General features: G+C 44.8%; 2 protein-coding genes and 1 long non-coding RNA gene across 5 annotated transcripts in view; 2 read left to right on the plus strand and 1 right to left on the minus strand.

Moving 5' to 3' along the window:
- LOC105901919 lies at positions 1 to 1797 on the minus strand. The gene is made up of 2 exons (XR_001162459.3): positions 1551 to 1797; positions 1 to 693 (listed from the first exon to the last, which is right to left on the minus strand). It is a non-coding gene; the product is annotated as an uncharacterized LOC105901919 (long non-coding RNA).
- A 613-nt stretch (positions 1798 to 2410) lies between these two features.
- On the plus strand, positions 2411 to 15324 carry LOC116223688 (sine oculis-binding protein homolog B-like). The gene is made up of 7 exons (XM_042709937.1): positions 2411 to 3222; positions 5510 to 5636; positions 7731 to 7922; positions 8237 to 8388; positions 9877 to 9975; positions 10489 to 12431; positions 14771 to 15324. The coding sequence occupies exons 1-6, from the start codon at positions 3130 to 3132 to the stop codon at positions 12130 to 12132; spliced, it is 2307 nt and encodes a 768-aa protein (XP_042565871.1). The 5' UTR covers positions 2411 to 3129; the 3' UTR covers positions 12133 to 12431; positions 14771 to 15324.
- Positions 15325 to 17189: 1865 nt separating this feature from the next.
- rock2b (rho-associated, coiled-coil containing protein kinase 2b) overlaps positions 17190 to 24780 on the plus strand; it is a 38687-nt gene continuing 31096 nt past the window's right edge. For all 3 annotated transcript variants that reach the window (XM_031581539.2, XM_031581538.2, XM_031581541.2), the window contains exons 1-2: positions 17190 to 17806; positions 23250 to 23331. In XM_031581539.2, coding sequence (XP_031437399.1) covers positions 17708 to 17806; positions 23250 to 23331 — 181 coding nt within the window. In that variant the 5' untranslated portion in view covers positions 17190 to 17707. The remainder of the gene's footprint in view (positions 17807 to 23249; positions 23332 to 24780) is intronic.

Raw genomic sequence — 24780 nt, forward strand, 5'->3', positions numbered from 1 at the left:
TATTTTTCCTTCCATTTATTGACCATTCTAATTACAACTTCTTTTAATCCAACTAACAATTAAAACAAGTTTTGCATTTCGTACAAAATATAAACTATTGTTTACAAAGAAGCATACCCTCAGCCCCTCCCACATGTAAAGCAGTGGCACACTCACAGCCTTTTTTTTTTTTACAGCAGAAAAGCCCCCACAAGCACGACTGACAGCTTTGGAACAAACGAAACTTTAAGCATTTACCAACAGTTTCCAAAAACGGCAAAAACATTTGAAAACCGGCCCAAAACAAATGACTTGCGCCCATCCCTATGGTGTAGACCGTAGTCCAAGTCAGGGGAGAGATCCTTCAATTTATATTCGGGAGTCCGGAGTCCGTTTATAAGCAACTTCGTCGACCTTAATGAACCAACTTCAGGAATTTGCAGCTGAGTTTCAGTACAATATTGCATCTTCTGTTTTACGAAAGGTGTGCGCGGGGACGTAGAAAGTGTGACATTACAAGAAACGTTGCAGCATAGACGTAACCATGGCGACGATAAGGAGCAGGGACACGCCGGTTGGGTTTAGTGGGCTCACGGCAGATTTAGGCGTGGTCACGTTGGTGTAACTGTGTGTGACGGCAGAGGCGTTCATAGTCATAGTATAGTTGGTAGTTGTAGCCACCGGCATCTCCGTAGGTGTCGTCTGCGCGACGACCTGTGGTAGGGAGACAAAAGAGATACGTTATTATGCCAGCCTTCTGGTCTCACTGGCAACTGGGTTAACCTGGTTTTACTTTAAGGGGGAGCAGCCACCTACGCAAATATAGGACTCAAGACAAAAACTAGCCCATGCATTATTCTAAAGCAACCATTAGGCCACTCTGCGATTGCATAGCTTACTAACTACATCACCAACACACAAAACAATCTTAGCTATAAAACCTAGCCCTTGCCTGTGTAAAAGGTAAAACATGTAAACAGACATTACAAGTTCAGTGAGAAACATTTTAGTGAACACGACACATTAAGCACCAATCTGACAAGTGCAATATGATGCTTCCCCAACTTCCAGGTCCAATTTAAAATTGTAGGTGGAGAACAGTCCCGCGTTCTACGGGCGTTTTGGGTGAGATGGTGTGCAAAGGTCTCCTCGTGCGTATTCATAGGACATATCGGATTACGGTGTTGTGCCGCATTGAGAGAAACTTTACCTCAGAGGGACGGAGTTAGGTATAGAGTAGCTTTAAATTATTAATGCATTTCGCGTTTGGAGAACATGGAAACCTAGGAAACGGTGGACATTACGATGCCGCCTCGGTCCACGCGTTTGGGCGTCTACGCCGTTGGCTTTCAGTCCAAACTCAATCCCAAATTACTCACCCTCACCTGGTCAGCCTCACGTGTTGCTCACCAGGTGATTTTTAACCACGGTGAATTTTTAGATAAACCATCAAAACAGTCCAACTACTCACATAAATGGACAACGATTTAAACAAAACGCAATAATCACAGAGGGAAAACCATAGCATGATTCAAGATGTTTAAGTTCAAGAGACTTTAAATGTAACCTACCTGTGCTGACAAACACAGAAAGAGGAGAAACACTCCGAGTTGGCAGACAGTTACTCCAGACATTTTGCGATGCTCCTCTTTATTTGGCTAGCCGTTGCAGAGGGGTGAAAAAAGAGCCGCACTCACCAGTCAGTCTCTGTGCAAATGAGATATCAACACCGGTACGGCACCCTCATCCTTTATACTGCCGGTGATGACGGACAGGTGTGACGTAAATCAGAGCCTTCCTGGCGAGACATGACCCCTGTGTTTTTAAGATTTGGTAAATTGCTCAGAAAGCGAAATGATTGAAGCGAAGGGTCTTAATATTATTAAGAAAATTAGTATTTGTGTGTCTTTTCTGATCGCTCTACTGGTGAGTATATAGGCTATTGATTATTGAAATACCACATAAACCAAGAATACATTTGGGTATTCTAGCCTTGAAAGGCCGATTTTATTTGATTTTTACCAAAAGAGTGATTAAATGGCAATTCATGGAGATATGACATGCGTTTTTACCTCTAGGGTTAATGTCAACTTTGTTGGTACTTTTGGGGCATGCGCAAAAGTGCTGCGTTCCACTAACATTTGCAGGCCACTACAATTTGAACACCTGCTGCGCTTATTAGTGCGAACACGACATCTACTGGCAATGCCTGAAATATACGCCAAATTAAGATTTAGTGGATAGATTGGTAGCGTCCTCTAGAGGTCATCATTTGCAAGTACTATCATAGGTGTTTCTGAAATGCAAAGAAGTGCCAATTAAGCAATTATGCACTTTATTTGACCATATTTGAAACACATGGTTCGATGTTTTCACAGCAAGATTGAAAGGAACACGACTACATCACATAGAATAAAAGTCTTTATCTGAATCAAGAATACCAAAGAACAGAACTGATCTCCGCTGATCTGGCAAATAGTTTGAATAGACCAAGCAAGAGCTGAAAGAGAGTCAGATATAAATGGAGATTGAGAGAGAGTTTATATACACCAGCTATCTGTATAATTAGACACGCTAAGGCAATAAAACGTGATTCTGACATGCCTATAACGCTTATTTGATTTGAACAGAGAGAGAGAGAGAGAGAGAGAGAGAGAGAGAGAGAGAAAGACAGACAGACAAACAGAAAGAGAAAGACAGAGAGAGACTGTGGGTCCTTCTCCGTCTCTAAGCCTGACTGGAGCAGATGAGTCCCGGGGGCCCACTGGAGCCCGAAACCCGAGACCTGCAGCTGGATAAGATTTCTGTTTACATACAGAGAGAGAGAGGGAGGGGGAGAGAGAGAGCGTAGGCCCACACAAACACATGCAGATGAAAGTCCTCACGCTGAAGTGCAAACGGGTAGGCAGAGATTGTGGAAAACCAGAGCGTGTGTCGGGTTACCGTTTCGCTCCTCCCTCGCACCCAGCAGAGGCCAGGAACGTTTCAACACTGTCCGCGTGCAAACTGGTCCTCTCCTGTGACAGCCGTCGACAACTAGAAATGACGGTCCTGCACGGCGCGCCTGAGTATTTCCTCCTCTTGTCCATGACGGGCGCGAGGGATCCCGGTCTTTCGTGAATCCCTGTCAGCGGTGCCATCTGTAAGACAATGCACGATATGGAAGCTGGAAGACCGCCTGAGATCAAGCGCAGCAGGAAACCCGCGCGCCCCGTTAAACGGGAACTGAACCAGGAGATGAAGGTAAGGGTCTTGCGGTAATGGGAGGGAAAGTGTGAAGTATGGGAAAGTGTTTGCCATTGATGAGTTTGAAGATGAAGTAGAAGTGTGCTTTGCAGTATGTCCTTTTTGTGTATTCACAAATTAGGCCTTGCCAGGGGGATTCTGAAAACGTTCTCGAGCAATCTCATTCTCTAGCAGCATTCGTAAGCCTAAAATCCACTTGCGTCAGAGTGGATCAAAGATCAAAGCGGCAGCTCTGAGCGCAGGACGGTCCAGCTGGGCTGGCAATAGGTATGGTGAGACTTCCAGGTGTTCCCCTAACATCTCAGCGATGCGCCTTCGGCGTTTCAAGTTGCTCATGGCACGAATGGATAGTCTACAGACAACTGCGAATACATTACCATATGCGCGCTAACATGCTGCCCAGGAAGAACCTTTGGTTTAAATAATAAGTCGTTTCCTTTCTTTATTCATTCAACACGATAAAAGCATGCAGTTTATTCAAGCTGTTTGCGCTGGGTCATAGTACGTGACAGTGATGTGACAAGGTATACCTGTGTACAATGCTGGGCCAACTGTAGCTTTTGATCTGCTGTACATTTTCATAGCCATATCCCCAACTCGTCATAAAAGACCCAAAGCAACGAGGTCTCTTTTGGGTGTGTGTGTGTGTGTGTGCGTGTGTGTGTGTGTGTGTGTGTTGGGGGGGGGGGGTCTGTATTCGTGAGAAAGGAAATGTATTCTTTGAGTGCGCTAGACAGAGAGGCTTGTAGAGTCGGAGAACATAATATTCACAAGGGGGGTCGAGTTACAAGTTAACTAATTTTAATCCAAACACGTGAAACCATATATCCTCCTGATGTAAGATCGCCCTCGCTGGATTTGGGGTCGAGTCGCCGATTGTTGTTGTTGGCCCCGTTCCCTCTGGCTAGGGGAGACGGCCGTCCGCCTCACAAAGCAGATGTTTGTATGAACTGCCAAGAAGAAACAAAAACAACATTGTGGGAGCGGAGCGGGGAAAACCGTCCGCCCGCCCGCCTTAATGAGAAAACGGTAAAACAAAACGGGTGAACCGAACGTGATCTGGGAGGGAGCTCTGATGTAATCCCTGCAATAAACTACTGCACTGACACACACACAGACACACACACACACACACACACACACACACACACACACACACACACACACACACACACACACACACAGACACACACTAGCCTATACTCAAAGAGCAGAGGGACCCTTACCAGATTTGTACTGCTTCCAAAACCACTCAAACACACAGTACATATGCCTCCACAAGTTTGGCATACACCCTTAGATGCTTAGATATGCTTGCTCAGACACATGCATTTACACAGACACAGACACACACACAAATTCCTTTGGAGAAACAATCTAAAGACCTTTATTGTTTTGAGTGAGCTGTGGTTGGAGACAGGGATGACTGAAAAAAGAAAGAAAGAAAGACAGAAAGAAAGAAAGAAAAAAAATGAAAGAATGCTCAGAACCAGTCCCAGGCCTCTCCATAGCCAGACTGTCTGTGTGTGTGAGAGAGAGAAATAGTGTGTGTGTGTGTGTGTGTGTGTGTGTGTGTGTGTGTGTGTGTGTGTGTGTGTGTGTGTGTGTGTGTGTGTGTGTGTGTGTGTGTAGAAAGAGTGAAACAAGAGAAGGAGAGAGGGATCCGGTGACATAGCGGAGGGGAGAGTAAAAGAGAGCACTAGACAGAGAGAAGGCTGCCTGACGTCTGATATCCTGGAGAGTATGTTAGTGTATATTGTGTTTTTGGTGTGTGTGAGCTTGGATCAGAGAGAGAAAGAGAGGGACAGACGAAAACGGGATTGAAAAGAAGAAAGTCATTTTGAAATTTGAATGCTAGAGACAGAGGGACACAAAGAGTGAAAGAAGAAAGGGAGGGAGAAGAAGAAAGAGAGACACAAAGAGGGAGAGAAAGAGGTATATAGATAGATAGATAAAGATATATATGTATATATATAGAGAGAGAAATAGTTTGACTGTGCACTGTATGAGTTTTAAGGGTTGGGAGGGAGGGTATTTCCGAGAAGTCTGTGTCCTGGTGTTGGGTATCTGCTCTGATTTCAGACCAGGACAGATCACATTTCCCAATCTCTCTCTGCAGTACACACACACACACACACACACACACACACACACACACAGAATACATACAGCAGACTGAACTGTGTGCCCTCATGTCCCCCATCATTTCTGTGTTTGTGTGTGTGTGTATGTGTCTGTGTGTGTGTGTGTGTGTGTGTGTGTGTTTGTATGTGTGTGTGTGTAGTCTTTTGCAGAGAGCACCATGAACGAGCTACTGGGCTGGTATGGCTATGAAGAAGTGGACTTGCAAGAAGTTTCCGGAGCCGAGAACAGAAAGCCCTGTGTCAAGCGCCACGTGTCAGTGCTGAGAGGTTAGTCACACCACTGCACTCCCCACAGCACAGCTCACAAACCTGCAGAACACACTGACCATATCCATATCCGGCCCTGGAGGGGTCCAGATCAGTCAAAAACAGAACGAAATGTGTGCTAGAGTCCGCTTCTGTGGAATCAGCGAATGCTAGAGCTCCGTGCCGCCGTGAAGATTATTGATATTTGAGCTCAGCAGCCAATCAAATTACACCCCCCTTCTGCGCTCCTAAAACAACGCGTTGATTGGTCAGCATTGTTTATGGGTTGGTCCGAGCCAGCTTCTTTCCATTGACAGAGCCTTTATTGTCGGACAGCTAGAGGACCGTGAGGAGCAATTAGCTGAACAGAACAAACAGTAACTAAAGCTGTAGGTTATATATGCACAGAAGGATTAGATAGTCAAAACATGGCTAACGATTACACAGCTGCAGATTATGAAGCTACAGCAAGACATAAACACAGGAAGGAGTGTGTGTATCGTGCCACCTGGGAAGCACCTGAGTTCCTGCAGTGGAAAAAGCACCATATGCTTCTGCAATTGTAGTAGCTAGATGTAAACATAACTACAGCTGAGACAAACACCAAACAGAAATAACAGTGAGCATAGCTACAGCTACAGACATGGACTCAAAGGAGATGGAGGAGCAGCAGCTACTGATCACTCCACTGAACAAATATGCAGTTACAACTAGATGTAAAAATGCCTATGAGTAACGCTGTGGACAAAGATAATAGTGAATGTAGCTCAGAGAGTCAGTGCCAACAGAGATGGGAATAGCAGCTAAAATACAGCTACTGATGGCATAGTCTCAGATTATGAACGGGAGTTAAGGCTAAAGTTAGTTCTGCTGAGTCACCTATGGAACACAGTTATTACAGTCAGGTAATATCATTACTATTTGCAGTCTGTTAGGCTAAGACTGATAATCCACTATGCAGATAGGAGCTGCTGAATTTGGTCTTGAGCCTGTTCTATTTTTATCAGTTAATGGCATTATGTTATTATTGTGTTATAAATGTCGCTTTTAATGTTTTACTAAATGCTTTTCTCAGCTACACTGTAAAACAGTCATACCCATAAAGCCAACTTCCAATTTGAATGTGAATTAATCCACTACACATTTAAGGAATAACTTTTGAAGGGACCCGGTTCTTATCAGGGACAGACCTGTTCCAGAATGGGTATTTTGCCCCAGGAGTTTGCATGTTACATGGACTAGCAGCAGTGGAGTAGGCATGGTACATGGACTAGCAGTGGTGTTGGCATGGTACATGGACTAGCAGCAGTGGAGTAGGCATGTTACATACACAACAGTGGAGTTGGCATGTTACATACACAGCAGTGGTGTTGGCATGTTACATAGACCAGCAGTGGTGTTGGCATGTTACATGGACTAGCAGTAGTAGTGTTGGCATGTTACATAGACCAGCAGTGGTGTTGGCATGTTACATACACAGCAGTAGTGTTGGCATGTTACATAGACCAGCAGTGGTGTTGGCATGTTACATACACAGCAGTAGTGTTGGCATGTTACATAGACCAGCAGTGGTGTTGGCATGTTACATACACAGCAGTGGTGTTGGCATGTTACATACACAGCAGTAGTGTTGGCATGTTACATGGACTAGCAGTAGTAGTGTTGGCATGTTGCATAGACCAGCAGTGGTGTTGGCATGTTGTATAGACCAGCAGTGGTGTTGGCATATTACATGGACTAGCAGTGGTGTTGGCATGTTACATACACCAGCATTGGTGTGCAAATATGCCGTATGACCACTTTACTTCCCTGTACTTAACATAAATTATAACAATGAGCCAATTGGAATTCTGCCATAAAGGTTCTGCCTTTACCAGAGTTGATGTGTCATCAATAATCTTCCAAAGAAAGAGCTGGTGTAATGGTGAATGATTCACAACATTCTCCAGTAGATGATTACGGCAAAACTATGCAGTATTTGTGTCAAAGTATACAAGTCTGCACAGATGTACTGTAATATGGAGACTATTACATTTTTCACTCATTTCGTCGCAAGTATTCGTCACCACTGGCTAAAATGATGTTTGGTGTTTGTATTTGAATTGTGTCTTCTAGAAAATTCTGTGCCAAGTGCTCAGGTTGAGGGGGCATCCTCGGAGAACGAGAAACATGGAGAGAGAGAAGCCGCCAAAGCTTGTGCCATCTCTGACTCGGCCTCCATCACGTCCTCCACCACCTCCTCCTCCTCTGAAGAGAGGGAGTCTCGGGACACACACGTTATCGTTCCTCTGATCAAGCCATCTGCAAGTGTGTGATACTTTTACTCCACCCCGATATACACAGACTCACACAAACACACACACACACACACACACACACACAGACACACACACACAAACACACACACTTTTGCAAACTCAGGGAGGTAACCATGCCATTATGCCTCGTCGATTACACACACACTCAGTCACTGACACACTTGCTCTTAGCTTATTCGTTGATTTATGCAATCATTCATTCATCCATAATCTCTCTTGGTTTGTCAGAGTAGTATCATCCTAACCCCTCTCTCTCTCTCTCCTTTCCCACTCCCTCTCACTCTCTCTCTCACACACTCGCAGTAGAGGAGGTGCAGAATGTGATGATAGTGTGTGTGTGGTGTCAGAGGGAGGGTGTTCGTCGTTTCTCTCTCCTCATGGGACTCCAGCTGAAGAGTTTCTGCAGTGAGAAATGCTTCTTCGCCTGTCGCAGGGCCCACTTTAAACGCAACAAGGTCAGCAGTGCTCCACTCATGGACTTCATTCTTTTGGATACCTCTCTCCGTCCCCTTTTCTTTTCTTTTCTTTCTTTTCTTTCTTTCTTTCTTTCTTTCTTTTTGTTTCTGTCTGTTCCTCTCTCTTGCTGCCTGTATTGCTTTCACTTTCTTTCTTCCTTGACCTCGTCCTTCCATGTTTTCTTCTGCGTAGTCTCTTCTCGTAATCTGTCTGTCTATTTAAATCAGATGAATGTGCAGCAGAGATGTGCATCATAGATAAGCAAGCCAGGGTCCTACTGTTGAAAATCATCCTGTTTTCACCTTTATAGTAAAAAATCCAAAGCTCTTTAGTGTAGAGGTCAATACAACCACACACACACACACACACACACACACACACACACACGCACACACACACACACACACACACTCACACACACACACACAACACTCACACTCACACTCACACTGACACAAACAGACACACACACACAAACACACATTGAATTAAGACTGGTTGGAACAGTCTTATTTATATGATGTTGGACAAACACAACAGCTTGTTTCTTGATGTGAACACATTACATTAATACGGTACTGTACACACACACACACACACTTATAAAGTGTAAATGAAAAGGACAAGATACTTTTGGGCCATCGGCTTGTATGTGTTTATATGTGTGTGAGAATAATAGGGGTGCCCATCTTAGACAGGCAAACTGGCAGAACCCCCAACACCACACACGCGCGCACATGTGCAAACCATATGTGTGTGCACGACGGCAAAGTCTCAGGCACACACACACACACACACTCAGTCTCACACTCCAGTCAGATCAGTTTTCCTATCAAAACACACCACAGGCAAAGGGAGTACTGAGAATGGCTGAGATCATATTACAGCAATCTGGACTAACTCTCTGACCCCTCCTTTTCCTTCTCACACACACACACACAACACATACACACAGACACACATACACACACACTTACACGCACACACTCATACACACACACACACACACACCACACAAACTCACACACACACACACACACACACACACAACACACACACACAACACACCCAAACTTATCCAGAAGGTTACTCTTCCAGGGTCAGAGAGTTGAAGTCCCTCCATGTCTTTGAATCAGTCTAGCCAATAGCAGGCCGACCTCAGCCATCTTCTGTTATGAGCCAACCAGATGGGGAGGAGTGTTAGTGTTTGAACCTGGGAACTCTTTCTGTACTGTCTCCTATGTTTCTCCTTATAGAAGAACCATGTTAACCAGCACTCTCTGTCTTCTTCAGCGTCAGTGATGGTTCTGATGGTTCTTTGACTTGGTAACAGTACCATTGAATTTGTGTTCCCGCTCCATTGTGTTTTGGACAAGGAGGTCTAGTACATTTGGCTACCTGATACTATAATTACTATCAGCTTCAATATCTTAAAGTTGTATGTATCGCATGTTTGTGTGTGTGTGTGTGTGTGTGTGTGATGCAAGGCTAATGATTCTAGTTGCCATGGTGATGAATCTCCCGGTGGTAAGGAGGAAAAGGAAAGCCTCCCCATCCCCAAAATGAAGACCAGTGCTAACAACAAAGTAAGACACACACACACACACTCACACACACACACTCACACACACCTGTCGGAACACAGTAATGAGCAACAGGATGAGATGTCTCAAGGCAGAGTTGTTTATTTTTCTCAGGAACTCGCACAGAAATAATCACAAATGTTTTATTGCCAAAAGAAATAAAAGGCAATGCACTCTGCTATATTTTGAAATACCTTACTATACAGTGCTTTTAAATAGCCTATGTAGTCATTAAATATGCATGGGTTTGATTTAAACTGTCTTTCCTTCAAAAGAAAAGGTAACTTATGTTTTGCAAAGCTAAAAAGGATTTAAAATTGTCCTCTAAAAACATTCCTCTAAATAGAACCATTAAAGCTTCTTCTTTTACAAGCACTAAAGCCTACGTAAATTCTGTATTCTGTGTTGATGTGAAAAGTGATCATTCATGTGTTTAGGGACACATTCAGCGATCTAGCTAGTATTGGTGTAAATCTAGTAGATGGTGTCGTCATGCCAACCTATTGTTTCACACAGGTTTGTGATTGGTGCAAACGGCTGCAGCCTACGCACGAGTCCCTGGCCACGGGGACGGGGGATGAGCGTCTTCATTTCTGCAGCTCCGAGTGTGTGAACCAGTACAAGATAGACGTCTTCTACCGAGAGGCCCGAGCCGCGCTCACCGCCAGGCAGTCCACCGAGGACCACGCCGCAGAAGTCAAGGAGTCAAAGGTCAAGGAGGGGTCACCCAGGTCACCCAGGTCACCTCTCCTCACCCCAGCATCCTGGACAAGTGCCCTGAAACCGATGCACTTGCCAAAAAACCCTCCTGCGTCATCATCATCATCATCAGCAGCAGCAGCAGCAGCAGCAGCATCTGAGCCAATCAGCGTGTGCCAAAGAACGAGTCTGTGCCACTCATCCATCTCCTCCTCTTCCTCTCTTCCTCCCCTCTCTTCGCCCAGCCAGGAGAGGTTCACCATCACCAGGGTAACAGCACCGCCCCCACCACCTCCCCAACCTCAGTGCCCCTCCTTACTCCGACCCCTGCCCTCACCCCTGATCATTCACCCCCACACGCCACACACACTGCCATCACACACACCCCCTCCACCCTCACACACACGCTCTCCCTCACAAACACTCGCTGCCACTCAAACACATTCCTCTCTCCGGCTGGCACACGTGCGCCCACCCCCCGTCATCCCACCCTTCCTCATGCCCCCTTTCCCTGGCGCTCCCATGATGCACTTCCCCCCAGGCTGCCCCCCGGTGGGGTCCCACATGCCCACCCACCCCCACGCGCCCCAATACGTCCTCCCCATGCCCTCTCTCCCTCCGCCTTTCCCTCAAAACACCATCATCGTGCCCTATCCCATATTTATCCCTCTGCCGGTTCCCGTGCCGATACCTTTCCCACTGCTGGTGCCAGTGGAGGCACACACACCATCGCACACGTCACCAGCGACGGGTGGCCAGGCTCATGCACCTCTGGCCGACCAAGGAGACATAACGCTCACGGGAGTGTGTGTTAAAGCAGAGAACCCGTCCTCACCGCACACACACACTCAGGCTCAGGCAGCAGCAGTAGCCCACAGCGCGCGCTCCAATACTGAGGAAGAGGAAGAGGAAGAAAATGATGAGGATATGGAGGAAGAGAGAGAGACAGAAGTGGAGGAGGAGGACGACGACAATAAAGTACATGACAAGAACCCAATGATGAACAGACAGAGAGAAGAATGGAGGGAGAGGTGGAGAGAGAGGGAGGTCATTCAGAGCTTGACTCTGATCCCTCCAGTGACTGCGGAGACTGAAGCCCACGGAGGAGCCGGGGAGAAAGAGACGGCTGACGAGTCTGACTGGAGCTCGGGCCGAACACACCTGTGCCCACAACGCCAACAACGCCACGCTGCTGAAACGCCACACACTCTCCCCACACACTCACGTCATACACCTCACACACACAGCACAGACAGCCCTCACACACAGTGCATCTGCACACACTACGTCTGCTGTGCAGGGACTTGCCGATCAAAAACATCTTTCACAGTCACCACACATTACACACACCAACAGCTCATATACACACTTGCCAACAGTGCCAAGGGCGGCTATCTGTGCTGTCAGTCAAACTGTTGTCATGCCAACAGACTCCTCCCACAAACTGTCCCCACCCCTTGAGTCCTCTGAAAGTCAATCTGAGGAACTTAAAGAGAACTGCGTCTGGAATGGGCAGTGCCATGAATTGACTGACAGCCAGGCGCACAAATCAGATGGCTCGAGGGGAGCTGAGGAGGAGTCTCCTTCAGAGGACGAAGAACACACACACGCTGAACACACTCCTGCCAAACACACACACACACTGAAGCGTGACCACACACAGATGGAGTCACACACACAATCACTGCAGGAGCACTCGGAGGAGAAACCGGAGGAGAAGAAATGCTGTCTACAGATCAGAGACCAGAACTCATAGAAAGGTATGAGTGTGTGTGTGTGTGTGTGTGTGTGTGTGTGTGTGTGTGTGTGTGTGAGTGTGTGTGTGTGTGTGTCTGTGTGCACATGTGGTTCAAGTGAATCTTAGATGCTAGTGCCAGAGATGTTTTGGATGTGATGCTGTGTTTTCTCAGGTTACCATGACAATAATGCGATTGAGCAGACTATGTGGCGCTATGGGTTGACTTATCAGATAGCCTACATTTATATATGTGTGTGTGTGTGTGTGTGTGTGTGTGTGTGTGTGTGTGTGTGTGTGTGTGTGTGTATGTGTGTGTGTGTGTTGAATAAACAAGAGAGACACTATTATGCTGTATCATGCTGTAGGCTACGGATAGCCCTAGCTGGATTTTGTGACTTCAGTAGAGCTCATGTGTGCTGAGGTATCACACAGGTGGTTTGTGTCAGTTCTCCGACCCCAGCTATCATACAGTATCTCCTACAGGGAAATAGCCATGGTGTCTAGTTCAGTTAGCAGTGTGCCTTTCAAAGGGTTGAGGTTAACAACAAGCGCTTCAATCTCACAAGGGCCATAGACATGTACTGAGACACAATGAGTGGTGTGTTTTTGGACGTATCCCATAAATGGTTAGAATAATGACGAATCTATGTAAGATATATGGGGTTACAGATGCCCCCCCCCCCCCCAACACACACACTCTCTCTCTCTCTCTCCCTGCCCTCACTCACTCTCTCTTTCTCTCTCTCCTCCTGCCCTCACTCACTCTCTCTCTCTTTCTCACTCTCTTCTGCTTCTTTCCCTCCTTTTCTCCCTCAAATTCCCTCTGTCTGTCTCTCTGGAAATAGTGGAGTTCAGTCACTGGCTGATGGATTATATGGCTCAGTGTAACTTGAGATCTACCCGCATGAACTGAGGGACACCGCTCTGGGTTTCTACCTCTCTCTCCCATGTACACACAAACTAGGTCAGACAACCACAATATTAATCATTAGCCTCCACACACACACGACAAAAGAAAAGAACAATGGACATCGGGATAAGATTTGTTTATACAGGAAAACACACACACACACACTCTTATTCAAATACTCTCAGTATCATTCTTCCTTCACCCCACATGATGTTTTGTAGTTATCTATGCCATGGAATGTGGTGGTGGAAATTCCCAGAAATTTGAATTCATGGGAATACTGAGGAGGCCATCAAAAGGACATGACCAAGCTACTGTATATGTAGATACTTCCGGGTATACTGATAATCTACCCTTCCACCCGTCGTCTACCAACAGATAGGTCTGTCTGTGAACCTACCAAAGAACAATAGGACATTTGAGGAGGAGGTGAATTTCTCTTCACCACACAATGAGAAAAGTAATGCAACAGTATTTTATAATCCATTCCACGTATTGCAACGAGGACCGCAGTTTGCTGCAGGAATATAAATGAGACGATGAGAGGAAGGCGTGTGTAATATTTAGTCGACAAAACACCTCGCTCATAACATCGGGCCTGTACACCGAGCCAAAACAAAAACATCAACCCCACCTTTTCTGAGATTCTACTTGTCTTTGTTGTTTCCCCTCTTTTGAGGCGAAGGTTGGAGGTAATAATAATAATAATAATCATTAAATCTTATATAGCGCTTCTCTAAATACCCGAAGTCGCTTTACAGAGTCCAGAGTCCAGTAGTCATTCATACACAGTCATACCGGTAGTGGTAAGCTACATCAGTAGCCACAGCTGCCCTGGTAATGACAGCATTGAGTAAAAAATAAAAAGGTTTACACGACCTGAGTAGTCCAGTGTTTCCCATTGAATGGCAATGCGTTCCTGTGTCATAGGCTACATAAGGCCAGCAGCAAACAACTGAATGACGTAAGAAATATTTTAGCAGGTAAGGAATGAGCATAGCATGGCAGAGGTTCAGTATGGACAATAGCTGACATGCCAGTATTCTGCCCAACCCTGATTGTGTGTCTGTGTGGTGTGTGTGTCCTGTCTGTGTGGGTTCATGTGTGTGTGAGTGCCTTAGTGTTGTGACTTCAAATGTGTGTGTGTGTGTGTGTGTTGGTAGGTGTCTAGATGTTGTGTGTGTGTGTGTGTGTGTGTGTGCTTGTGTGTATAGTTAGTTGTTTGTGACTGTCTGCCTTGTGAGTGTCCACAGATTGGAGTTGTCAGTTTGACTGAACTGTTTCCATATTTAACTCTGGTGATGTAATGTGTCCTTCCTGTGTGAATTAAACAAAGGCAAAGGCAATTTCTCCTCTATCGAATGGCTATCAGTGTGTGGGTGTGTGTTTGTGCTGATGGGTGGTGATGATGTGTGAGTGTCTTAAACTAATGTAATTTTCCTCTATCACAGGGTTATCGGTGCCATTGACTGAGGACCACTCATACTGTCTAAGCCAATCAACAGTGAAGTAGCCAAGCCACGCCCCTTTTGGAACCCCCTTGGTTCTTAATGGAAGACAAACCCTTCTCTTTGAGACATCATGTGTCCAGTGACTGAGTTACACATACACACACACACACTCACACACACACACACACACACACACACACACACACACACACACACACATCTTCACAAGGATCTTCAGAGAAATTTGTCTTTTTCTGTTACAGAAACACAAACTTTTTTTTCTCCACTTATCATCTTTCCACATCCTGAAAAGACTAAATAAAACACACACACACTGATTTAACTTGAAAGCACTCTTGACACATTTTATTACAGTATTACAGTGCCTACAGTTATTATTCTCAACAGGGTTCATTTGTTGTTTCCAGTCCTGTCCAGTAGATGGCAGCATTAGTATAATACACAATGTGGACCATCAACGTTAAATAACCACACCAGGCATCAATTTATGTAATTTGAGAGTTTGATAAAAAATATAAATCTCTTTGTGACTAGTTTGGGTGTATTGTCATTGCTGTGTTATTTACAGATGTACCTTTTTGTTTACATAAACTGTTTGTATTTACAAAGACACAAACATTACTTCCTAACATGTCCTCGCGTCCACTAATGTCCTCAGAGGCATGTGGTGCCAGAGTGAGTCAGTGCTATTAAGAGAGCTGACAGTCATGTCTGCTGGTGTTTTCCTCAGACAGAATTGTCTCAGAGTATGCCAGCAACACCATCACTGGCACTGATTATGCAATGATATCATCATCTAAGGGCTGTTTATGGTGACAGAGAGCAAATAAGAGATGATGTGTCAATGTGTCTTTGTGAGTGTCATGCAGAGGCTTCCCCAAAGTGTAAACACACACACACACACACACACACAAATATCTGGCTCTGCTGCACACAGGCAAGCTCAGACACAAAATATCTGACTGTCTTGGACTGTTTGGTATATTGATATATTGATCTATCTATTTCACACACACACACACACACACACACACACACACACACACACACACACTAGTTCCTTTATTTTAAGTCACTGTTTGCATACAGGATATTACAATGATAGCATATGCCAGTCTGCATACAGTATGTGCTGCCATAGCAATGACCTCAGTTATCAGAGGTCAATGCTATATCAAAGGTGGGTCCATTAAACAGCAACAGTTACATGATATAAATGTACCCCTTCTCACTTTCATTCACACTCACACACACACACACACACACCAAACTGCAACAGGATTTTTCAGTGCAGTATGAAACTATATGAGTAGGGAAATGTAATTTTCAACAAATGAATCAACAACACATTTCTAATGTTACTTTCCTGTGTGTCTCTTACCGTAAGGTGATAAGGGGATTTCCCAGTGCTTATGTTTACTTATTTCCTCAGAATTCCTCAGATAGGAAGTGTAGGGAATAGACTTGAGAAAACATGGCCTAGCTGTTGAGAGAGAAGTGTATGACACAATAGTGTGTGTGTGTGTGTGTGTGTGACCTTCACCCTGATAGCATAATCAGTGCTTCAGGAGAGAAGCAAACACACTGCTGTGTGTGTTTGTGTGTGAGAGAGAGAGAGAGAGAGAGAGAGAGAGAGAGAGAGAGAGAGAGAAAGAGTTGCTGGAGAGTACTTTGAAAATAATTACTTAAAACGTAAGTGGACAAGTGAAGGTGCACTCCCAGTCTGATGTCACCAGACACTAAACAATTACAATGCACACACACACACACACACACACACACACACACACACACACACACACACACACACACACACACAGAGAGAGAGAGATTGTGTAGGAGGAACAGGAATACAACAGTGTAGCCTTGATTGTATTATTGCAGCAGTATCCAACACAGAGCACCTTCGGCAAAGAATAACTGCCTTCCCAATAGTCTTTAGTTAATTAGAATTCAATTGAATTACCGTAAATTAATTCCCATACAGGACAGAGAGGTGTTCACTATCATCATGGAATAAGTGAGATTGCCTGAAATAAGTAATTTCTCCACTTTAGAAATCTGTCACTGTCAAGTGGGCATATGACACAGACGTCTGCAGCCTGTTTCATGTCTATCATCTACCATAGTGGAATCTGTGTATTTTCATGAGGCATTGAACATGAAGGCTATTGCGGGTAACGTATATCACCGTCCTAGGCGTGATGAGTTATATTTAGAGCGCTTAATGGTCGCCGCAGGGCAGGCCAAGCTCGTTTGCAAGGCGACGCATCAGCGTTCCAGAAATACAGCACGCGCTGTCGGTAAAAGCGATGGCTGAGATAAGAACGGAGGAATTCCTGTTCCACAGGGGAGGCGAGGAGGAGGGGAGGAAAGGGTGAGAGAGTGGGGGCGACAGAGAGCGCGAGACTGGAGAGTTCATAGAAGTTATCAGGAGTGGACAGGGTGAAGCGACGCTCCGGCAGACTGGATGACCACGCAAGTTACGCGCAAGCGCTGATAAACCTCCAGGAGCCTGTCGCCGCACACTGAAAGATTGCTCCAGATAACAAACTCGCCAGGGATTTGAAACTTTCTTAAACAGGACGGTAAACTCGTCAATGGGGAGGACGCATTGAGAAGCTTGGTTCTGAAAGCAAAGGATATTCTTTAACTCCCGCCGAGTAATCAAAACTAATACATCTGAGAGAAGTGGAAAAAACAACAACACAAAAGTTGTGTTAAGAAGGAATCGTTCTCTAAGATACCTCGTTCGACGCTTGCCTGGAGAAGTGCAGCAGGAGTAGGTTCCATTGGCAGACAGGTACTGGGAACAAAAGAGACAGAGGGGAAGTGTGTGTATGAGAGTGCGGTTATCGGGCTGCCGGGCTTGCCGTCACATGTTCCCGTGGACTGGTCTCTGCCTAGCCCGTCATTATGTCGAGCGGAGCGGAACGGCGCCTAGAGAACCGGCTGCGGAAGCTGGAGGCCATGATCAAAGACCCAAAGTCGGCGATAAACTTGGAGAGTTTACTGGTAAGTTAACTGCCCAAGAAGGAAAACACGGCATGTGTTCCACTAGTTCAGATGTGCCTTCCTCACAGAAAAAAATCATTCTTAGGTCCCTTCTCTGTGACAGGAGAGTGACGTTATGTCGTTAGCATATGAGCGATGTAAGAGCTGTCATCCTAAACCATTAACGCGCGCGCGCAGCTGGCGCAACACAAGGCGCTTGTAGCGGGACTGGTCAGATTTGGGCGCTCTCTCATTAGACTCACGAGCTAGATTGGCTCTTGTGGTTAACCCTTCGCACCTGTCCACCTGTGTAACTGATTTGTGTCGCTGTCAGCGTTCTTTAAAGAGGACTGAAGAGTGAAGCCTATATTTGGCGAGGTTGGTGGGGACCTCATAGTTTTCAGTTGTCATTTATAGGATTGGGAAGGTCAATGTAAATGTAATAGCTTACATATTTCTAGTTACCCTGTTTAAAATGTAATAAGTACTGTAAACATTTTAATTTCTTCATCACAGCCCTGGTCATTTAGAAGCTCCCTTTGCATTTAGTATAGTTGGGGATCCATCAGGATCGTCATTCACTTGGATTCACTTCACACATCATTCAGGACCCAATTCAGGAAAAGGGGAGAGAGATCCATTCGGAGTTTACTGGCCTTACTGAAATAATTAACTAATTTCTTCAGACAGCAGACATTACTGAGGAGTGAGGTAGGACGGGCTGACTTCTCTCTGAACCTGAACCACTCCACCTTTGACCCTGAATTAATCCAGCCGACTCAGACGGGTCAAACCCAGAGCACAGTGCCTGCTGAATAGACATACAGCAACACCGCAGTGTCCTAACTGGTCACTTCTATTCATATAGCGTATTTTAGTTGACCCAAAGTGCGTTCAGTCCAGTCAAAGGAATTAAATTGACAATAAAAAAGTTGAAAACCTGTATGAAAGGGAAAAGACTGCATAGACACACACTCAGACAGCTTGGAATGAATGTTATGCTTTAGACATCTGTGTTCTGCCTGCTTGGCCTGAGAGGCGTGATGCGTCCTGGTTTTCAAGAGGCTTGTGAAACTTGCTTTACATCTTTTTGCTGTCAGTCTGTGTGGGAATGTGGCTATGGCATATTCTCACAGGTTCCATAGGAGTTGGAGTTGTGTGGAGTAGAGAATGTGTGCAGAGAGGTGTGTTCTGTTCAGTGGGATTCTTCATGGTGAAGAGCCTTTGAGTGTTTGGCACTCAGAAGCACACAAACACACACACACACACACATATATAGACTCAGTCTCACACAAACGCATACACACACACAAACCGACAGACACACCCATGCAGCGCCTTTTTTGTCTCAGGTCATACATAACCTTTGACCTTTTTGCCGCCATTCCGACAAAGTATTGCCAGGGCGATGCCTACGCTGCGACTGAAGTCATCTAGGGGGGTGTTTGTTTTGATAAAATCCTCAGACACACCCTGATCCTCAGGAATGTGCCTGGCTGCCCTGTTTTTAGTGTTAGATGTGTGGGTGGGTGGGTGCTTGTGTGTGTGTGTTTGTGCATGAACGTGTCTGAAGGGAACTCCCCTGTTCTAATTTCTAATAACCCACTTGTCTCTGTGATGCTCATTGCTCAGCTTGAGAAGAATTTGAGGACAGGATAAGCAGGCTTTTCCTGTGTGTGTGTGTGTGTGTGTGTGTGTGTGTGTGTGTGAGTCTGTGACAGAGAGAGAGTCATGTTGGCTTAACACCTTTTGCCTTAAAAGGGAAAGGTATTCTGGTAACTAATTTACCTCATTGATTTGCATGTATATTAAAATGTGACTCAGTAATACTGTATACTTTATGAGACACCATGATACCAGAAACATACATTTGATTTTTACACCTAGATTTTCAAAAGGGATATTTAGTAGATTCATGCATGGGTTAATTTATGATTAAAAAGGTTTCAGACTACAACCAACTGAACACCATAAAACACGAAAGGCCCTCTCTAGTGCCAGTGTTTTGGCTTGGCCGTTCTGGGCTACTGTAGAAACATGGCAGCGCAACATGGCGGACTCCGTGGATGAGGACCCGCTCCCTATGGAGATACGAAGGGCTCATTCCAAGCTCACGAAAAAACAGTGATTTGTAGTTACAGGTGATTATACAATAATGAAAAGATAATTATGAATACTATAGTCCATTTCTTAGATTGCCCTAAATCCTTCAGACTGTACCTTTATTTTTCAATACACATGAAAGGGAGTTGCGTGGATGTAGGCAGCGATGGTCATAGGTATATTTAAAGATATTTTAAGGGCTTGGTGTGTCCCAGGGTGTGAACATATTTATTTTTATATTCCCTATTCTTGTAAGCTCTCCCAAAGCTCAGAGAATACTATCTCACACAACCGTTCTGGAAATAGCCACAGTAGACTACTAGCTGGGTGTAGGCTTGTGAAGATGATTACCATAAACAAGTCTTGGTTCTCACCTTCACTGTCCATCTTCCCTTCTCCCCAGCAGAAGGAACACAGATTTAAAGGCTTTCGAAACAAACAGTTGAGAATAAATCTGATTAACTGCAATGTCAAGGTGGTTCTAGATCTCGATCTCACAGTCAGGACAAAAACACAGCACTCCTCCCAAAACAGCCCAAAGCAACACACACCACAGCTGCCTGTCAAGGTCTTGGGTTTGTTGTTGTGTTTGTGTATGTGTGTGTGTGTGTGTGTGTGTGTGTGTGTGCATGCCCTGAAGATTCTAGACAGATTCTAAAGAAGGCTGTGAAGAAGTGACTCGGGATTCACACACACACACACGCACACACACACGCTTGAGTGTCCTTGCACACTCATTTAAAAATGCTTCTAGCCGCTGTCACACCCAGGACGCTGCGCTCGTCTAGTGAGTGTCGTTTGGCACTGCCGTCTGTGCAAGCACGGCAATCCAGACTATTCTCATTTGTAGTTCCACGTTGGTGGAACGAACTGCCTAGTACTACCAGAGCAGGGGCGTCCCTCTCTACCTTCAAGAAGCTTTTGAAGACCCAACTCTTCAGAGAGCACCTCCCTTCCTAACTGGCACCTTGACTAGCGCTTAACTTGCACTTCAGCAGTTACATTCCTGCACTTCTTTTTCCTTTCTAGGTCGTTTTTCTAATTCTTATGTAAAGTAGTATTTATTGTTACACCATGTTCTTTATTGCTCTTAGCTTGACTGTTCTCTCCATTGTACGTCGCTTTGGACAAAAGCGTCTGCTAAATGACTAAATGTAAATGTAAATGTAAATGTCCTACACACCGGCCCTACGTGGTGTAAGTACTCGAAGTGGGACCTACTGTGTGTAGATGAGTGTGCGTGTCAGCGTTGGTGGCAGCCTCAGAGGGTGGTCACTCACCTGGTGGCTTGGTCGCACTCCGTGCCCAGTGACTCTCTACAACTGGTCCTGGACCAGCCCGAGCGTTGGTCTGTTTGTAGTTCCAAGTTTTCTTAATTTAGTGGTGCAAATCCAAAAGCAATGTAAATAGGGGTCCAACTGCCACGGGTTTCCCCCAGGACACACATGTGACAGCAATACCGCGGGGGAGACAATAGGCCTCTGCTCCTGCAGAAGGCCTAACCTATATGTGTACCATGGCAGGTGTGCTTTTACCAATTAGCCCCAGGTAGTGACATCACTGAAGCCCCATCTGTCAGTAATGGCGCAAAGTATACATTGGCAAATAAGGTATATATTTATCAGTACTCACAGTCTCTGTAGATTTAACCCAGTGTGTGTATAGTTCTAGTGCCATGCCTCATTCTGTGAGGAAGCAGAATGTACCTGTAATGATGGTGAGTTCTTGATGGAAGCAGAATGTACCTGTAATGATGCTGTGTTCTTGATGGAAGCAGAATGTACCTGTAATGATGGTGAGTTCTTGATGGAAGCAGAATGTACCTGTAATGATGGTGTGTTCTTGATGGAAGCATTAGCCCAATGGTCCTATAGGATGTTAACATTTCGTGTGAACGCTTACAAGACTCAGACAGCATAAGAGCCCACCTCCTCCAATGAATGTGCTATGTATATGGCAAATAATTGGTCGGCAGGGATGTCTGTCTCTCTAGCAGTGTTCTGATTGGTTAATATAGAGAAAGGTGTATTGGAACTTCGGCCACAGCATGAGATTCCCAGACATTTGCTACTCTCTGTTTTTTCTATGATTAAGTTTAAATTTGTATTAAATTAAATTAAGTTAAGATTAAGTATCATTTAGATTAAGTCTTTATTTCTGCCTACATCAGCTTTACAGACAAAAATGCAGTCAGCAGATTTGCAGTGTATCCCATAGGAGAGCATTGGCAGTTTCCTATGTTGATGTACGACAGCATGGCGTAAGTCACGAATGCAGGCACAACATGTAATAAAAGCATGTGGGTATTCCCACAAGTGCCTGTGACTCTTAGAAACTTCGGACAGGGGCTTTTTCAAAGAGTAAGAATTAACTAGCTATATAAGGGCTCCTTGTTGCCTTTTCCCCCTTCCCTTTAGACACACACACACACACACACACACACACACACACACACACACACACACATGCAGGAAGCTGAGGTCACGTCCTGCTATTGAGCTCAGCGATAAAACCCACCGCACACACACACACACACACACACACACACACACACACACTCTGTGTGGACTTCCTGTTTGCCCATGCAACTAGTCGTGTACAACATCTATATGTGTGTGTGTGTTTGTGTGTATGTGTGTGTGTTTGTTTGTGTGTGTGCAAAGGAAACCTATGCTATGGTGTTAGCCGACTAATAAAGTTGCTATTTCTTGCTAACCTCTCACATACTAACCCACTGTTGCAATCTAACCCATCTCTTTTCAGTATGTTGAAGACATGCAAAATGACCGGCTCTCTGATTGGTCAATAGAGATTAAATATGCTGAAATTCCAATTAGTGATTACCCAGCTCTGGAGACAATTTAGTTTTCTCACACAGTTATGTAGTATATTTCCAAAAAAGTCAACGCCATCTAGTATTCATATTCCAGAAAATTATTTAGAAGCATATTTGCTAAACATTTAGCTACACTGAGTTTTAGCAAATGTTCACTGTGTACATGCATAAACATGAGGTTATGTTTGCAACTAGGTACTACATAACACATAACAATAACACAAAAACACAGAATGAACAGAAATTACACATTTTAATATACATACAAACTACTATTGTACTAGATGTTTTCTTGTACTGAATGGTATATGGTAATAGTGGCAACTGCATCTATGAAAGTGTTCCTGCTGCTCAACTGGTAGAGCAAAGTGCCACGAACACCAACTTCATGGGTTCATGGACACCCAGGGACCACACAGTCTATTGTATGGTTACTTAAAACCAGAATGAATAAATAAATGAATGTGGGCAATGTGTTACATATGAATTGTGTTATAAGCTGATTACTCCTACTTGTCTTCTCAGGACTCTGTGAATGCACTGGCATTGGATCTGGATTACCCTGCGCTGCGTAAGAACAAGAACATTGATGCCTTCCTGAACCGCTGTGAGTTTGAGCAGGATTCATGTTATCACTCTTTTACGGTAAACATGTGAGTGCTGTGCTGAGACAGTGGGAATGTATTGTTCAAGGATGTTGCTTTGTCTTCAGATCCAGTGTCAGGCTTGCTTTCCACTATATATGTGTTTGTGCATATGTCCATACTGTATGTGTATGTGACACACTGCATAGTGTGTGTGTACTACAGGGGTTAGGACATGAAACTGAAACACTGGCCAAAATAGTGTTTGAGGTTTCAATTGGAGTTAAGGTCATCGCAATCAGTGCTCTCTTTTAAAGAGGGGATTAAAACTTTGAATTCATGACTATAGGTCTTTGTTTTTAACACTTAATTTTATTGTTTTTATTTTCATGTATATACATATATATATTTTGTATTTCTTTTTTCTTTTGCTAAATGTGTGTTTATTTTAGATAATTTAATGTCATCTCTCCACTCAAAGCACATTGTGTCTATGTATGCCATATGAAATGTGCTATATAAATAAACTTGACTTGACCTACGTATATATGTGTGGCCTGGTGGCCAACCTTCATTGATTTCACATTCCGTCAGTAAGCGTAGGGTGTGAAAGTTGAATGAGCAGAGCAATAGCACAGCTGTACGTAAAATGTTGCAATCCACACAACAGAATGGGAGACATATCAGAGGTCAAAAGAGGACAAATTGTTGGTGCTTGTCTCGTTGGCCCATCTGTGACCAGGACAGCAAGTCTTTGTGGTGTGTTGAGAGCCACAGTATCCAGGGTAATGTCGGCATACTAACACAAAGGACGAACCACATCCAACAGGAGTAACTGTGGACGCAAGAGGAAGCAGGCGGAAAAGGATGTCCGGGTACTAACCAGGATGGTGTCTAAAAAACATAAAAACTACAGCCGAACTCACTGAATAAAATGTGCCCCTTGAGTCTCCTGTTTCCACCAAAACTGTTCGACGGGAGCTCTACAGGGTCAATATTCATGGTCGGGCTGCTATAGCCAAACCTTTAGTCACTCGTGCCAATGCCAAACGTTGGTTTCAACGATGCCGTCACACCATCTTGTGAAACATGTATTGTTCTCTGATGAGTCCACCTCCACTGTCTTTCCCACATCGGGAAGAGTTACGGTGAGGAGAGGCCCTAAAGAGGCTCACCGCCTGGTCTGTTGCGTGCCCAGAGTGAAGCACGAGGGTGGATCAGTGATGGTTTGGGCTGCAATATCATGCTACAATACATTATTGTGTTCTAAAACCAGGTGTTTCAGTTTCATTGTCCAACCCCTGTATATGTGCATACAATATGTATACGTGTTCCTCTGCATGCTGTGTGTGTGTGTGTTCCTCTGCATACTGTGTGTGTGTGTGTTCCTCTGCATGCTGTGTGTGTATGTGTTTCTCTGCATACTGTGTGTGTATGTGTTCCTCTGCATACTGTGTGTGTATGTGTTCCTC

The sequence above is a fragment of the Clupea harengus genome, chromosome 15 (assembly GCF_900700415.2).
Source record: "Clupea harengus chromosome 15, Ch_v2.0.2, whole genome shotgun sequence".
Taxonomy (NCBI): domain Eukaryota; kingdom Metazoa; phylum Chordata; class Actinopteri; order Clupeiformes; family Clupeidae; genus Clupea; species Clupea harengus.